At 44.6% G+C, this 17,517-nt stretch overlaps 1 protein-coding gene across 8 annotated transcripts in view; it reads right to left on the minus strand.

Moving 5' to 3' along the window:
• Positions 1–17,517, minus strand: part of KLHL13 (kelch like family member 13) — a 159,019-nt gene that overhangs the window by 32,897 nt on the left and 108,605 nt on the right. For all 8 annotated transcript variants that reach the window (XM_069065221.1, XM_069065222.1, XM_069065219.1 and 5 more), the window contains one exon: positions 212–353. In XM_069065221.1, coding sequence (XP_068921322.1) covers positions 212–353 — 142 coding nt within the window. The remainder of the gene's footprint in view (positions 1–211; positions 354–17,517) is intronic.

Below are 17,517 nucleotides of genomic sequence, written 5' to 3' on the forward strand. Positions count from 1 at the left end.
CCGTGTAATGCATCTTTTCCCAACTTGGATTTGGAGGCATTGCTAAGGCATGTATGTATGTGCATATATGTGTATATATATATATATATATATATATATATATATATACATATACACATGTACGTATGTGTGTGTGTGCCCATTCCAAACATTTCTCAAGCTTAGCATTTCAGAAGTAACAGAAACATGGCAAAAGGAGAAGCTGTATTACCTGTAACACCACAGAACTATGGGTATTGCTCGTGAAAAACCGTGAACTTCCTGCCTTGGATGACTGCAGGTGGGCAGACATGCCCATATCGCTGTTAACAAGAGATACTTTCATGTGAGGATCTTCCTCTTCCACCAGAGATCTAAAAGAATGGGGGAAAAAACCCACAACTTTAAGTCTGCTTTCATTCACAACAACGGATAATACCTCAGAGAAAATCATGATGGCCACTACTGGGCCCCAGCTTTCAGTTCATGGTTTTGAGTCATTGAGGAAATCAGAGAAATCCATGGCTTCCTCCAATATTTGTCCTCAGGGGCAGAGAGGTCAAAGAGGAACTCCTAGACAGATACATACATAAGCTTGTCCCAAAGTGCTACTGCAGCCAGCTTCTTTATTACCACTGCGCTGGCTGGCTGCTTCCGGGGGCTCTAGTGGCCTGATGGCACCATAGCCAGGCTGGCAGAGGCTTTGGCACCCCACGTGGGGCTCACCAGGCAACCCTCTGAAGCAAGAGAAAGTTCAAAGGTGACAGGCAGTGTGTCTGCCAGATCTTTCATGTACATTTATTTCTAACACACAGTCATTCTAATGAGTTTCAAAGACAAGAGTCCACTGTGAAGAGAATGCCTCCTCCCTGCCGGGCACTATCTTTTTTCTTAGCCCAACTGTGGTCTTCTCAACAGAACAGCAGTTGAGTAGAAAGGATACTATGTAAATAAACATAAAGCATTACCATGCAGTACTAAGAGTGTGGGGGATCTGTTCACATACTAAATTAAGTGGTTCTCAAGGAGGAAAACGCCAATGTTCAGTAGGTCTAGGCTGTTATTTTTGCCTGGAACTCAAGGTCTCCCAAGCTTATCTTTATTAGTCCCCCCCATGTATCTGACATTGCAGGCAAACTGGAGTAGTCACCTTGTCTCAGTCTCTCAATTCTCTTTGTCCCACAATTCCCCATGCCTTCACTGCTCTAAGCCACCATGTAGCCTCCCTAGATCCCACTGGCTAGCTCCTTACCACCTGGGGCTTTACATAGCACTCCAGCCCTTCAGAGGACACGTGTCATGTTCACTGATTATTGCCCAGATCATAGCTCACTCTCTCTGCCTATCCACTAAAGTCATCCTCATGCTGGTGATGACTCTCTCGAGTTCTGCCAGCTCAGCACCAAACTGTGCCTTGACCACAGACATGGAGGAGCTGCACATCTGTGGATGAAGAAGCAGGCCGGCTAAGTTTGGGGAGACTGAGTAGCACATTGGTCAGTCATAGAAACTGCCAAATCACCCAAGTCATTGAGGGCTGACAATCTGGGTTGGGGAGGGGAAGATAGGAAAGGAGCCCCTCAATCCCCATAACAGCAGTTGACACTTAATGAAGCTCTTTACAAACATTCAGGAGCCCAGTATCAATTACTGTTATCAACAATAATAATATCTCCGTTCATGCCTGTTGATTTATTGCTCTAATACGTTTCAGACACTTGCTGACTGATGGAATCTGTCCAAGGCAGATGGGGCTCAGATTTAGGCCTGGGGTCCAGAAACCCCTCCAAGCAGAGGTTATAGGTCCCATGACCTGGGATGAGGAAAAAGAACTGACAGTTTTGTTTGCGCTAACCTCTCACTGATGGCAGGCATTTCTTCAACCGTGGTGCAGAGGGGACGCAGCTGCCCCAGGACACTTGAGGAGTAATGTTTGGACATATACGAGGAGCCCCAGCACTCAGCAAAGAACAGCGTCAGGGAAACCCAGGGAAGAAGAGGAAGGGGATCATCAGGAGCAGCCCATGTCACAGAGAGGTCAGGAGGGCCAAGGACTGAGAAGAGACTGTCAGATGTGGGGATGCGGAGCTCACTGGTGACTTTGCAGAGAACACTTTCTGTTGAGTTACAAGTTCAGACGCCAGAATGCAAGAAGTGGGGAAGTGAGAAAAGCTGAGGCAACAAGTACAGATGGTCTTGTGTCTTTGAACTGGGCCTCACCTCTGGCAGTGTCCCCTCCTCCCTGAGGAGTCTCCAGCTGTTAGCACTAACTGCCTCCCCCATTGCTTTTCCACAGAAGAATGCAGTTTGCTTGAGGGCAGGGTCTAGCAGAGGGTACCATGTTCATGACGAGATGCTAACTCACCATCATAAGCCTGCACTCTACCTACACTGTCCACCCAAAGAATGGCTTTGTTCTGTTCAGGGAAACTGGCACGTCTAAGGGCAAGATCCAAAGGAAGCAAATACTGAGGGTCATTTTTGTGTCTCTTTCTGAGTATTTGGCAAGCAGTGGATGGCTGGGGATGCCAGGTCTTAGAATGCAGCAGGATGAGGCCATATTTTACAGAAGCCCATGTTAGAACAAAGCAGAGCCACTAGATTTCCATTTGCTGCCCAGAGGCCAGTTTCATTGGCATTTCACACTGTCTCCAACACCGGCAGTTGCTCCCAGGGCACATGGACATGCCACAGATCGCAGGGAGGTTTTTTGTTGGGGGGGGGAAAGAATTTGAGCTAGTGGCATTGAAGGATGCACAGGATTTCTACAAAGGGAGAGGTATTCCAGGTAGAAGAGAAAGCATGGACAAAGGCACAGAGGTGGGAAAACACAGGAGCTGTTTGTATAACACTACATGATTCAGTTTGCCTACAGCATAAAAGACAAATGAGGGAGAACTCTGCATGCAGACTGTTCTGGAAGGGTGCTGAATGTCGCAACAGAGAGCCACTGAAGCAGTTCCAGCAGGAGACTGCCAGAATAATAACTAACATTTCTAGAGCACCTACTGTGTGCCGGCCATTGTGCTAAGTGTTTTACAATTATTTTCTCCTTTGATCTTCCAACAATCCTGAGACGCAGATGCTATTATTATCATTCCCATTTTAGATGAGGAAACTGTGGCAAACAGGTGAAGTGACTTGCCCAGGGTCACACAGTTAAAAAAATGTCTGAGGTCACATTTGAACTCAGCTCTTCCTGACTCTAGGCTCAGTGCTCTAGCCACAGCTGCCTGTGCATTGGGATGGTTAACTTGGCAATGATGCCTGGTAAGGGGCAGAAGAGGAAGAGATAGGAGGCACAGAGACTAATTAGTTAGAAGGCTCTTACAGTCACCCAGCAGCAGTGGAAATGACACACATTTTAGGTGATCATGACTGGGCTTTGTGATTGGACACCTGGAATGAAGAAGGGAACAGCGTGCTTGGGAGGCGCCGGCCTTGGCACTCCCACACTTCAGTTGGCTTCTGCTTCTCTTCACCTAGTCTCTTGGCCCTTTGCTTCCCAGCCGTTTGGCTCGCCTTTTCCCTCTGGCACCAGTCTCTTCCTTGGGTGATCTTAGGGGGGGCCTCCTCATAAAAAATGAAGCTGCTTCTCTGCTTCTTGCAACTCATTCATTCTGTCAGCATGTGTCAGTGTACCATGGACAGTTTCCCAAAGCCATGCACTAAAAGAGAGAATACAACAGCTTTGGAAGAGGCGACCCTTGGCCTTATAAAGATTATTGTCTGGTAGGAAACTGAGCCACAAATGCAGAGGACTGCGATGCCTGAGAGATCTGGAACAGCGAATGCCCAGTGGAGTCCAAAGGAGCAGGAGGGCCTTCCCTGAAGAGGGAGGAGAGTAGAAGGCTTCATGGCCAAAAGGGAGAAGGGGGATGACTTAGAAAGATGAGGACAGAGTAAAGAAAGAGATCTGGGGAGAGACAGAATTCAGTTGGTCTGCAGGGCAGCCTGCTTAAAGGAGAGTGATATACAGTAGGTCCAGAAAGGTAGGAGAAAGCCAGGCTATAAATGGCCTTGAATGTCAGGCTCAGAATCAGAAATGGATCTGGTTTTATCAGCAAAAAATGACCTTAAAGAAGATGCATTCCCATACGTCTTACTGCTGTAACCTTTCCATCAGCCCTGCGGTTGGACCCTCTTGGGGCGCAACCTTCTTAAAAAGTGGGAGCTCCTGGAAAGCAAGCAGGATCTGGCTTTACTTTGTATCACCAGTGTTCGGCACAGAGCTCAGCACCTAGTAAGAGCTTAATAAATGCTTTTTATTCATTCATGTATTTCTCTGACAAGAGTTCTTTGAACTAAGAAACATTTAATGATCAAAGAAGGAAGCAATCTCTAATTGAAGAAACATGTCACTTAGGCAAGATCACTTAACAATGAGGAGCTACATGACTGAACTTTCCAGATAAAATGAAATTTGATCCTTAAAGCACTAACTAGCATGCTTCCCTGCCCTCTTAAGCAGAGTGTACTGCCCAGAAAATCACAGTTTACTGCGATGACTATGGGCCAGCTCTAGGAATCTCCATTCCTGGGCACAGTGGGGCCTGTAAGGCTGTCTGCTCAATGACCTCTGCCTTCTTCTGAGTATTTCAGCCTCTAGCAACCCTGGCCTTTACGCCTTCCGGCCACTGTGCCCAGCAGAGCCCACTCCATTCTTTAAGTAAGTTTCACTGTCCTCCCAAGTGCAAGTGAATGGGCTCGGCCCGGCCTTCTCCTCTGGGCTGTTTCCATGAGCTTTCCCATTCCCGTCTGTGTTAGAGATGGCCTTGAGTCTGACAGGCAGGATGGGGGTTGGTTGGGGGGGTGGAGGGGACTGAGAAAGATTCTTACTCTACTCAAGAAATACTAGTAATTGGCTCAAAACAGAGGGAGACAAAGGAAGATACATTTTTCTTCATCAGAAATCACTGGAAAGAAGCCTTAGTGTCTTGTGTGCCTGCTCAGACTTTCCAAATGAATTTGCAATTTAAAAGAGAAAGGAAAAATACTCATCAAAGGAGTCGACTTTTTTTTCCTCATTACAAGAACACGAGTACAATCCAGGGTTGTCCCTAAGATAGTTAGTGCCTTGTCCTAGCAGAGGGCTCTCAGTAACAGTGCTCTGTTGATCTGGTTACAACACACATTTTCTATAATGAAGAATTCTGGACAACTAAATGCTTTCTTTCTCTGACCATTATCTATGCAGCATGTAGCCACCATCAGGAAAGTCCAGAAGGGAGGGGAAGCCACCTCACACAAGCCCTCAGTTGGGATTTCAAACCTCAGTTGCTCGTCTATTCCCCTCACCCTCCCCCCCACCCCCACCCCCACCCCCACCCTCACCCCCACCCCCACCCTCACCTCCTACACATCCCAAGTCACTGCTGGAAGCAAAAGAAAAAGACTTGGGAGCTTGGAAGAAGACCACCCTCATGGTATATACAGTGCAGAGGTTTCTCCACTTTATTGTTTTTCACTCCAAAATGGGAAGACCGAGTGTCTCCAGCAGCATCCACTCCACATCGTAACACAATTCCACAATGACTGTGCTTTCCTTAGAGTGTGGTATCAAGAAAATGAACAGCAGAGCCCTAACTAGCTACTTCTATGCTAGAGCAAACTGCAAGCAACGTGTCTTGAAGCTAGGACAGTGGCTCCCAGAGCCCCCAGACACCATGTCTGGGCTTGAGACTTCTTAGCTGGGGTGCTTTGGGCCAGTGGCCCATTACTCCTCTGGCCTAAGAGGAGCCAGGCTTCCCCTACTGACCTCTGCTTCCTACTGCTGCCCCTCACAGTGCCCTGCTCCCCCACGTAGATGTGGCTGTCAGTAGAGTAAGTTTTTGTCTGGGCTCTCAGTTTTAGATCTAAGGTAAGACCTGTAAGCCAGCCAGAACCATCGGGAAAACCACCCCTTCGTGAGCTCAGGTAATGGGAATAACTTGTAAAATAGTGGGAATCAGTTCAATGCAAAGCTTTACTGCAAGCAATGGGGAAGGGGGGAAGAAGAGAGAATGGAAAAGGGGACCCAACATCCAACTCAGGCAGACACAGGAACTTAAGAGTATAACTCAAGAAAGGCCAGCACTGCGTTAAGGAAGGACAGAGATCCAGGCCCATTCAGCAGGAAGGGATGCTCCCGCTGGAGGGGCGGGGGTCCTCTGGCACATCCTTCTGAGAATGGGGTTCTTAAACCCTGATTCTGGATGGCCTCCCTAGAGCTGGACAATTTGTATAACAGGGGTCAGGCAAAATTAGGGAATTTGTCAACAGGGAGAAAAAAACAAGCTGGTGGTGGACAACATATTATTTGGGGGGACACAGTTATACTAACCTTCCAAAAACATTATTGTCAGTATTTTTCCATGAATATGCTCTATAAGCTCCCTTAAAGGGAGACTGTCATGGCGACCCAACTAACAGCACAGGGTATATAGAAGCAGATCACTTGGTAGCTTCCTAGTATTCTTCTTGCTAACTAGGTGCTAAACTTTTATTTCTTTTCCACTTAAGAGTAGCCTCCAAATTCCCTATCCTGAACAAAGCTCCAGTCACCCTACCCTCCTTACACAGCTCTATCCCTGCCTGTCATACATATGTTGGCAAAACAGAAAAGAGAATGCTGGTGGAATGGTCCGCACTCAGCAGTCATATCTCAATTCATAAAACAAAGCCATCCCTAAGCTTGAAGAAGACAGAAAGCTTTAGTCAAACACTTATTTATCCTCTTACAGATCACCAACAATTTTTAAAAATTAAGAAAGCTGGTTTTTTTCCCCCTCAATGGGGAAGTCCTCCCCTGCAAACAAAGATAACTCTGCTGGCAGCTGAACAGACGAATCGGCTTAAGGGGTGCGACAAATGGAGAATGGAAGCTGCCTTTTCCCGTGGAGCTTTGAAGGCAACAGGAAGACTGGGCAGGGGTATGCATTTGAACCCAAGAAATAGATTCGAATCCTAACTAAGAGTGAAAGTATATAAAAACTCTATCCATACAACTAAGAAACTGTGTCCCCCACCTCTCTGTTTTCTCTGTCAGTGTCACACACACAGGACAAACAAACCTAGGAAGAGAGATGAAATAGTATATCCAGCCCTCATCTCTCTTCTGAGTTTCAGTCCTCCAGCTCTGTATCATCAACTGCCTGCTAGGCATCCCACAGACACTTCAAACTTAGCATGGCAGAAACAGAAATCATCATCTTTCCTCATAAGCCTACCCATCTTTCTTTCTAACTGCCCTGATTCTGTTGAGGTCACCATCATCCTTCAAATCACCCACATGTACAACCTCAGAATCCATCTCAATTCTTCCCCTCTCCTTTTATCTTCCCATATCCAAGGTGAGAGCTGGTGAGGACCTGAACTAAGAGGGGGGAGCATCGGGTGAGTGAGGAGGAAGAGGGGACAGATGTAAGATACCTTGGTTGCTCTACATCTAACTCATCCCCTATCAAATCTATCCTTGGAGCACAGGTTTGTCCATGTTGGTCCCGTAAGAAGTTCAGTGTTTCATACTGCTTCTAGGATAAAATCTAAACTCCCCGTTGGATATGACTAGCTTCTCATAGCTGGATCCAATCATTTTTCCAACTTATTACACCTCCCCCATACCTTATATTCCAATCAAGCATGTGAAACATAAGTGTTTCTGCATGAATTTCACAGTCCTTCACAAAGCAGATCCATCCCACCTAGCTCACCTCCATGAGGCCCTCTTATCAGAAAGAAAACCACAACTTTATTCTCTGACATGGATAAGTGATTGTGTATTTTCCATTAAGAAATGCAGATGAATATTAGAGACTGGCCTTGTACTTCATAGAGATTAGTGACCTAACACAGGAAAAGATCCAGGCTTCCCTCCATCTTTACTTGAAATAGCTTACAAAACTAATGAGATGAATGGAAGGAAAAAATGCATCTCCTAGTTCTGAAACGATCAACTCATCTTCATCATACAATTCAAAATTATCTAAGTTATTTGAAATTATCTAAGTCGAACTAAAATTGTAAGTAATAAACTATTCGATCAAATCACCACATTTTACCTTTAGTCTACTAGTGGGCCAGAATACATTCAAGGTTGGACCAACCGGTAAGGTCTTAGAAGGCTTACATTTGTGAGCCCTAAGTGGGCCATTTTTCATAATAATCTTCCCTCCCCCTTCAAACAAAACTTTATTATTTTCTGTGTAAGTATTAGCTCTGTGTCTGGTGCACTGGGTTGGCCAGAGGGCCGTGGATTTTTGGTGCCATTTTCCCCAACTCTCAAAGGCAATCTCCCTAAATTATAGAGGAACTGTCATCTGTACTGGGGAGGGAAGAATCACATAGCTACATACAGAGACCAAGGCCAGTCCAAGGCCTCTGTCCAGGCAGGTTCTGAATTTGGGTCCTCCCAGCTACAAGGCTGGGCCCATCTCTGCTGCCTTTGGAACTGTCCTGTACAACAAGTGCTAATAATAGGAAAGACAGAGCTACCAAAAAGGAGACATGCTGTTTAACCCCAATATAAGCCCAATCATAAGGGCTCAGTGGACTCTGACACAAGGACACCTCCCAGCCTTGGGCTTTTAGAGAGTTTTCATTTGTAAAGTAAAAGGGATAATGGATTCTGGTATTCTGATGTTCTTTAGTCCCCAGGGGCTCTTCCTACAGCAAAGCTCTCTCCACACCCCCTCTCCAACTCCCAGAGAATAACATACAAAGTCCCCTACTGAGCAGCAAAATCCCCCTGCAATTTGGCTCACCCCACTGGATCCAAGGGATCACTCCATTCCAGCCAAATGGCTTGCTAGCTGTGATATGTCATTTCCCATCGCCATGCCTTTGCACAAGTGAATAAATAACTAGGTATTAAGAGGTCTCACATGTCTAAAATACATTTCTCTTCCTCTTTAACTCTTATGAGAATAACATTGGCAGTAGATCACATTTATATAGCACTTAAAGGGATGTAAAATGCTTTGCAAATATTATCTCATTTTATCCTTAAAAGAGCCCTGAGAGGTAGGTGCTAACTAAGGGAATTCAAATAGCAACTGGTAATCAGGTTGCAGGCCATTTAGGGAAGTCGGAGGGGAAGGAGGGAGAAAAAACTTGGAACTCAAAACCTTATAAAAGTGAATGCTGAAAACTATATATGTAATTAGAAATAAATAAAATACTACTAAGTGAGGAAAAAAGATAACTATGAATAAACTATCACAAGGGATTAAAAAAATACCAAGTAGAAGTTGGAATTGACTCCACATTGACTCCATCTTGTGACTCAATTCTAGGGCTAGCTCAGTTCCTTTCTATTCAATTATGGGGGGCGGCTAGGCGGCACAGTGAGTAGAGCACTGGCCCTAGAGTCAGGAGGAGCTGAGTTAAAATCGGGCCTCAGACACCTAACACTTACTAGTCATGTGACCTTGGGCAAGTCACTTAACCTCAGTTGCCCCTCCAAAAAAAGCAAAAAACTAAGTCTAGTCAATTATGGGTCTAGTTTGATTTCTGTCTTGTGAGAAAACTTTATTCAATTATGGGAATTGTAAGAAAACTCCGCTGCATTGTTTGAACCTAGCCCTGTACGGCTTGGCAGTGGGACCACCTCTCCCTGCTGCTTAGAGACCTTTAACCAAGGACCTTGGTTATGCTGACCAGAAGCCCAGTCAGATCCAAAGATTGATGCAAGAAGCTTTCTCGCAATTGTACATCTCAAGCAGCCCATATAACTGAAAACTGGCACCACACTGATTCATCAGTTATTCTTTCCATGTGCCTTTGACCAAATATAGACACCTGGGGATAATGGGACACCTCCTTTTCTGATTTCAGGGAACTGTACCTATTTACTCTCCCTCTCCCAACTTGGAAAGCCCCCAATATTTCCTCCTGGTAAATTGTTTTCTTTTAATTTACTGATCTTATTTGATGGTTTTTAATGCATAAAAATCTGTCTCCGTCTGTATTCAGGGTCCAGAGCCAAGATGAGGAGGCCTGGTCCCCATTTGTCATGCAATTGGCATGCACTGCTTAAGAAATCAATATATTCAGAAGCTCTAAGCTTTGTTTCCTCAGTCATTTCATCTTTCACCTACCACGTATCATTATCTCCATTTTACAGATGAGGAAACTGAGGGCGGACAGAGTTTAAGTGACTTGCTCAGGGTCACCCAGCTAGTGTCTGGGCCTGGATTTGAACTCAGGTCTTCCCGACTCCAGGTCTGGCACTCTATACACTGTGCCACCTAACTAATGCACAACTCAGCTACCAACTTCCATATGAGGCTGCCCTCCACCCCCACCCCTAGTCATTAGTGAGCTCTCACTCTTGAAAATGTTCTGTATCACTTTATGTGTACGTTTTATTCACTTATCTTTGTACCTGCTATTTCCCCCTAGCAGAACATAAGATCCTGAGGACAGGGACTGCTTCTTTTGTGCCTTTGCATCCCTAACACTGAACATCATATCAGGCACAGAGTAGGCTTTTAATGAATATTTGTTGAACTGATCTGGTCAAGTTGGAATGCCTTTTAATAGCTGTGACCAGAAGGATTTTGCCTCACCAAGACTGGCTGGAGGAGAATACAAGCTGTCTTCAGGTGTGTGAAGGGCTGTCAGGGCTGTCACACAGAAGGACTCCATTTGCTTGGAATGAAGATCAAGTACAAGTTGTAAAGAGGCAGAAGTAAGAACTGGTTACCAATTAGCATTACCCAAGAGAGCTGGGCTGCCTTACAAGGCAGGGCCTTCCCATCACTAGAGGTCTTCTAGTAAAGGCTATTTGGCCACTGGTTTGGGAATGCCATTGAGGGCATTTCTGCTCAGGCATATGTGGAAAGAGAAGGCCTCTAAAGGCTCTCCAACTCTGTCATCCTGACTATGCCATATGAGCTGGGACAAATCATTTGAACCCCCGAAGCTTCAGTCTTCTTATCTATAAAATGGAAATCAAAAGAGCTGCCCTACAAGGTCATTATGTTTTTCAAAGCCTATCATAGGGAATGCTCTGTAAATGTTCATGCCTCTTATTTTGGTCTAGCACATTTTGAAGTCTTATAATGCTAAACTGGTAGTCAAATGTGGTCATAGTCATGGATACTGACTTCATGCCAGTAGGTAATTGTTATTCTCCCTATAATTAAAAGCTCCAGGTAATTCTATTTTGACTCAAGCTCCCATCAGATGTGCTAGCATCAAATTCTTGGTTCCTTGGAGGTGAGAGCTATGCACTCACGTGCTATATACAATGCACTCAGCAACCTCTGATTGCTGCAAGAACACTAGCAAATTGAGCTTGAATGGCATGATTTTCCATCCTCCACACTGGAAGATCTAATGCCTCTCTCCCACCTTACATCTTGTCTCATCCATTTAGCTTAGAGCCATTTTTCTGCCATGATATTTTTGCAATGCTCCTAATTCCATTATCAACACTTCCAATGTACAGGAAATAGAATGTTACTTAACTAGAGACCTTTCTGCTTCATTTTCATAGCAATTAAGTATACACCTTGATTTTCTCGGAGTTGACAGTATGGCTCTGCAAGTGTGGATGGAAGTTTGGCAATGCACAATCCCTCTAATATGCTGGATGCATTTGGCCAAATATTGATGATCTATCCACATGCATGTATTTAGCATGCTGCCCGTCATATGTACTTGGAAGACTCAAAGACAGATGTGACTATCTTGAAGATATACATTAACTGCCAAAGGGGGGCATGAAAACTCCTGAAAGTCCAATTACTGCAACAGTGAGTCTATATGACCAGAGCCTATGATCAGATGCAAGAAATCCAGCACTAGGAAGTGGCCTCAGAATGCATCCAGTCTAACATATAACTGAGCAGGCGCACCCCATAGAACATATCCACTAAGTGCTCAGCCAGCCTCTCCACATGGAACTCTAAGAAGGGGAAAGCTCCCACTTTCTGAAGCAACCCTTTACATTGTGGAGGAGCTATGATTACTAGAAAGTGTTTCCTAATATTGAGCAGAACAACTTGCTTCTCAGTCTTCAGCTCACTGGCCCCGGCTCTGGCTCTCTAGGTCGATATATACTAAATCTAAGCCCTCCTACACCTAACAAGTTTTCAGATATTCCTTGGAAGTAAGCCCGAATGTAAGGAAAAAGAAAGAAAAGCTTGCACCAACTGCCCTGAAAACCCATCTATGAATCTAAGTTCCACTTGCCTCAGGTATGATAGAGTGAGGAGGCCATTCATCTTGGATCAGAAGCAGACTGGGCAGCTGAGGCCAACTCCAGGCGGAGCAAAACTCATCCCAAAACAGGCAAGTGCTTAACGTTTTAAAGACCCAGCTACTAAATCATTCTATCATGACCTCTAGGAAAACATTCCAAATTTGCCTAAAATGTCATAAAATGGACTTCTCAAGAAACTTTAGTTTTGCCCCTATGTAGTTTGGGGAAAACAAGCTAAAGCAGATTTTCCCCATCTTTTAGACTCTCCTGATTCTAAATTTGAGTCAGGACCCTGGAATCCTTGGTGACCATGATGATCTAGGATGAGATGGATACTGGGGAATCCCAGGGCTCTTCTTCCCCCTGGGGGCAAGTTTCTCCTTAAAGTAACTAGAAGCTACATTCAAGTAGGAAACCACACAACCCAGAGAAAAAAAGCTAATTGATTTTTTTTTTAATTTGAAGGTCTCAAAAATACTCAGTTTTCTTTTTCACAAATACCAACTTCAAGAAGCCCGAACACTCACGGACACACAGCTGGTGTTATTTTCTATTCTATTATGTTCCAGGGCTTCAGTGCTAAGAGCTTTTCAAGAACCTACAAATTGGATCGTTGAAGAATATAACTCTTATTTGCCAAGTTTCAGGCTTGAAAGATTGCAAATGGCCGGAATATCAACTTGGAGAGAGATGGCATCAAGCAATGGATACAGGTAGGAAACCTAGGTCCCACATTGGGCACATGGGCTCAATGGAAGAATCAATGTTGTTGACATGTCTCCACTTGCTTTACCTAGAATAAATGAATAGGATCTCCTTCACTAAAGACATTCAAGAGACTGAAAGATAGCTACCGTAATAATGAGAGTCATGAGGATGAAAACAGGAAGTCTTCTGGAAGGAACCACTCAATCCAAGAATTGATTGTTATGTCATTATCAATATTTAAAGATTTATAAATGATCTCCAGACTCAAGCATGAAGGTATTAAACACAATCATGTAAATGTAGATTTTTTAATTTTAATTCTGCCATTTGTTTTTAAACAATGGCACAAGGGCAGGATAGGAGAAGATAGAACTATAAAGCAGTTTATGTGAAAAAAAGCAAAGGGTCTAAGGGGACCATAAGCTTGACATGAGCCAACAACGGCTGCTAGAAAAATCAGCTATAGCATTCCAAACAAAAGAGATTCTAGTCTCCCTGTACTCTGTAGTGGTCAGACAGCGTCTGGAGAATCATGTTTATTTGCAGCTATCATGTTGTAGGAGGGACCCTGACAAACTGATGCTTATCCCGACAAGCTGGTACATAGCCTAAGCTGGTGACCAGAGAGAACCCAGGCCACATGATGATATGTTCAGGTAACTAAGAATGTTTAGTCTGGGGAAGGAAAGACTTAGTGAGACCTCAAAACTGTATCAGTTCTGGGGTGGCTAAGTGTTCAGTGAACAGAGCTCCAGCCCTGGAGTCAGGAGGACCTGAGTTCAAATCCTACCTCAGGCACTTAACACTTACTGGCTGTATGACCTTGGGCAAGTCACTTAACCCCAATTGCCCTCCAAAAAGCAAAAAAAAAAACTAAAAACAAAACTGTATCAGTTCCATAAAATACATAGAAGACAGCAAAGCCGACATGAAGTTTCAGGGGACAAAGTGAGGCCAATGAGGGTCCATTTCAGAGATTAATGAAAGGGTTACAGCTTTATGCTGGAAATGAAGAAATGCTCTCTAACAATTACTGGTATCCCCAGAGTGAGCTGCCTTGAGGGGCATCACTAGAGCTATTCAGGCAGAGTGTAGATGCCCATGGATCAGGGGTTAAATAAAGAAGGATTGGGCTGGGAGCGAAGGGGTGCTGCAGAGGTTGGATTAGAGCAACATTTCCCAAATGATGGGAATTTTGACTGGTCCTTTGCTACAACCCCTTTGAACTTAAAAAAATGACTACTTCTCCCAGTTCTGGCTCCCTGAGGTTAGGAGGAGCAAAGTGAAAGGAAGACGGTCAGCTGCTCGCTGGGAAGAAGCTGCCTGGGTCAGAGCCATCTACAAGATGCAATTTTGCTATTTTCACATGCACGGGATGGTTTGGATTAGAAAATGCTGGACTAGACAACCTCCAGTCCCTTCTGGCTTTGAGAGGCCAGGTCTTACCACAGATATTCACCAAAAACTGGGCCAAAAACGATTGCAAACTTGGGCTAAATGACCTGCAACTGGAAGCTATTTTCCCACACCATAACATACATCTCCACTGGTATATGTGAAGAGAGTTAAAGCCAACAAAAGTAAGCTGGCTCCAAGCGTTTGGATACACAGCAATGTTGGGGAAATACCCATCCCTTACAATCCAGCTTTGTTTTGGTTTTTCCCCAGCACTTATATGCACAATTCCACATCTTCAAGTACTATTTGCCATCACTAATTTACTCTCATTGTGAAACGTATTTTACTAAATATGTTAGTCGATGGGGTAATAGAAGGAAAGGCTTCTAAAATTATGAAAATCAGAAAGCAAAAAGGTTTCAGGGACAAAACACAGGGAGTCAACATTTTTTTTCTAATCTACTTCTCAGTGTCTTCTTTTTTTAATGCCCACCCAAGTAACAAGAAGCTTTTCTGCAGACAGTAGAGTTTTCCTCTTCCCAGGAACAATTGGGCATTCTGTATCAGGCAGAGAGAAGTTCTGACTCCTACCAACCCAATCACAGCAACTTTCTCAATATTCATCTATGGAGTAATTGGGTCTTGGGACAAAACCCGGCCTTCCATTTGTAAGTATTAATGCAACAAGCCTTTTCAAAAAGAAATCAACTGAACATTGGGGATCAAAGGAGACAATGTCTTCTTTAACGACATTCATTAAACCCGTGGTCACAAACAGAAACTGCTTTCATAATCATTGTTTTAGAAACATCACACTGGGAGAGTGGCTGTCCTATGGCTTCAATCTTCTATTTCATCATTTCCAGGCCATTGTTTCAAGCTCAGGAGAAGCGACTGTCATCGTCATCATCATCTCTTTAATGTTTGCCAAACACTTTGCAGACCTCATCTCATTCAGTCACTGGCTTTCCCCAGTTCATTACCCCTTCCTCTCTATTCTCTGCCCCTAAAAGGTAAAACCTTGACAAGCACATACAAATCATTATTTTCATCACGTATCCTCAATCTCCCATGATGGCTAGTATTAGCCCAAGTTCAGTGTAAGCAGCCAAGATACCAGGAAGGAGGCCCTGGAGGTGTAAACACACCTTCAGTTTCCTGAAGGGACTTTTCTTGATTGACCTGGGAAATCCAACTGTTCCCACCTGTGGAACAAAGCCTCTCCCTTTAGGATTTATTTACACAGAACACTAGGCAGCCCCTGAAGGTAAAGCTGGACACCAATTAATCTGCTGATGGGCAGTCGCTGTAACAAATGCACAGGCACTAAAATATTGTTTATAGCAACATATGACCCCTCCATTTCAGGTGGATTGCCTTGCACTGCATGGTTTGGGGAATTGAAGGGAAAGTAGGGCCATAGGTAACAAGATCCAAACTGCCGCTTTAGGGATGAGTGCATCCAGAGCTCCCCCATCTTATCTCCCCAGGATTTTATGCAGGCAACTGTCTCCCATCCACCATCCCAACATTCCGGTGAAGAAGTGTTCAAGGCACACAAGATGAACAGGTATTTGTTTCCCTTCCTTTCATTTCTCAGCAAGGCAAATGTCATTTAGCAAAGCCAACAGCTGAGCTTCTTGAAGGGGTGGAGAACTTACTGAAAATCTCAAACCCAGAAAGCAAGGACAAAGAAGCCAGACTCTAAAGCCAAAAGGCCAAGGTCTATCTCATTTTGATTGAGCCTTGGACCTCAACAAAACACTTGCCACTGTCACTTTCACTGCCAAGGCAGGACTACAAGCAACCCGGGGGTCCTAGGCCCACTGGAGAGCAGCAGCACCCACCCTGGACAGGCAGGCACTTGTCATGGATGCTTTCCATACTGTGTCCAGGCATCAGGAGTTATTCCATCACTGCAACTGACTTTTAATGAAGCTAAGAAGCCCTTATACTGCCATTTCCAAAGCACAGCCTTTGAGAACATTCAAGATGAACCTTAAGCAAGAGTTCTCCAAATGTCGAGGACTGCCACCAAACATTCCCCCTTACCCCCAACTATATGCTCAAGTAGATGCTAATGTGGTCTGAGAGGAAAAAAATGGTATAGCAAAAGGCTCCCCTTAGTTTTTCCTCTGCGGCATCTTGCAGAAGAAAACAAACATTTCTAACTTTATATGGACACTCATTTACATGTAATTATTGCATATGTTTGAAACCTCTTCTTTCACAACTGATTGTACCACAAAATCTTCAGACCCCAAAGACCCAAAGAACCGACAGCTTCACATCTGCTTGCTAGCCCACCACTGGGGTGAGGCAGTTCTGTGGAATCATACTGGCCTCTGGGCATGGTAACAAGCCTGTATGTAGCCTGCCTGAGAAAGAAAAGGATATACCGCCAGCAGGTCATTTTCTCTGGCGAGCTCCCGGGTTTCCAAGGCACTATGGGCACACAACTGCTAAGAAAGGAGAGATTTTTGTCTGGGCATCGCGATGAACTTTGTTCACCTAATATTTGTGACCAAAACCTAAAGCACTTCCTTTAAAAACCTGGATGCCAAACTCCCCAGGTGAGCTTTAGGCTCGATTTCGCAGGCTTTCTATATTGCGTCTGCAAACAGAAAAGCCTTCTGTATATTTCTGTGCAGAGAAGACAGATGTGCCAACTGACTAAGAGAGTCCACTGCCACGGCCAAGTGCTCTCGGGTAACAGGAGACATACAATTACGTTGGATATTCTACAGATGTGCTCCCCCCCACGTGCAGCATCAGCGGACAGGAGCTGGACGACTTCTAGTCTCTGCAGCCTATGCCGATTCCCTCATATCCCCAGGGCAAAGAGGTTGATACTTAAGCAAACCAGGGAACTGACAGAAAGATGCTGAATTTAGTTGTACCCAACCAGGCAAATAATACAAAAACACAATAAGGTTGTTTTTTAACTGCTGTTTTTGTCAAAACTGGCAAGAGTGTTTTTAGGGGAAAAAAAGCTGCCAATTTCATTTTTGGAGTGGTGACTCAGGAATCAGAATCAGGACTATCTCTCATCAGATGAAAATCAGAAGCGCTGATTTTCGTGCCCTCTGTTCAATTCGGCCCTCCAGAGGAGTTCACCTTTGGCCTGGCCCTGCCACTTTGGAACAGCCACGGCTGATTAGCTCAGGGGCTCCCTGTGCACGCACATGAGCGCTCGAGCACACACACACACACACACACACACACACACACACACACACACACAC

Source organism: Petaurus breviceps, unplaced genomic scaffold (genome assembly GCF_028583685.1).
Source record: "Petaurus breviceps papuanus isolate PSGF00001 unplaced genomic scaffold, PetGlider_PUasm1.0 90681, whole genome shotgun sequence".
In the NCBI taxonomy this organism is placed as follows: domain Eukaryota; kingdom Metazoa; phylum Chordata; class Mammalia; order Diprotodontia; family Petauridae; genus Petaurus; species Petaurus breviceps.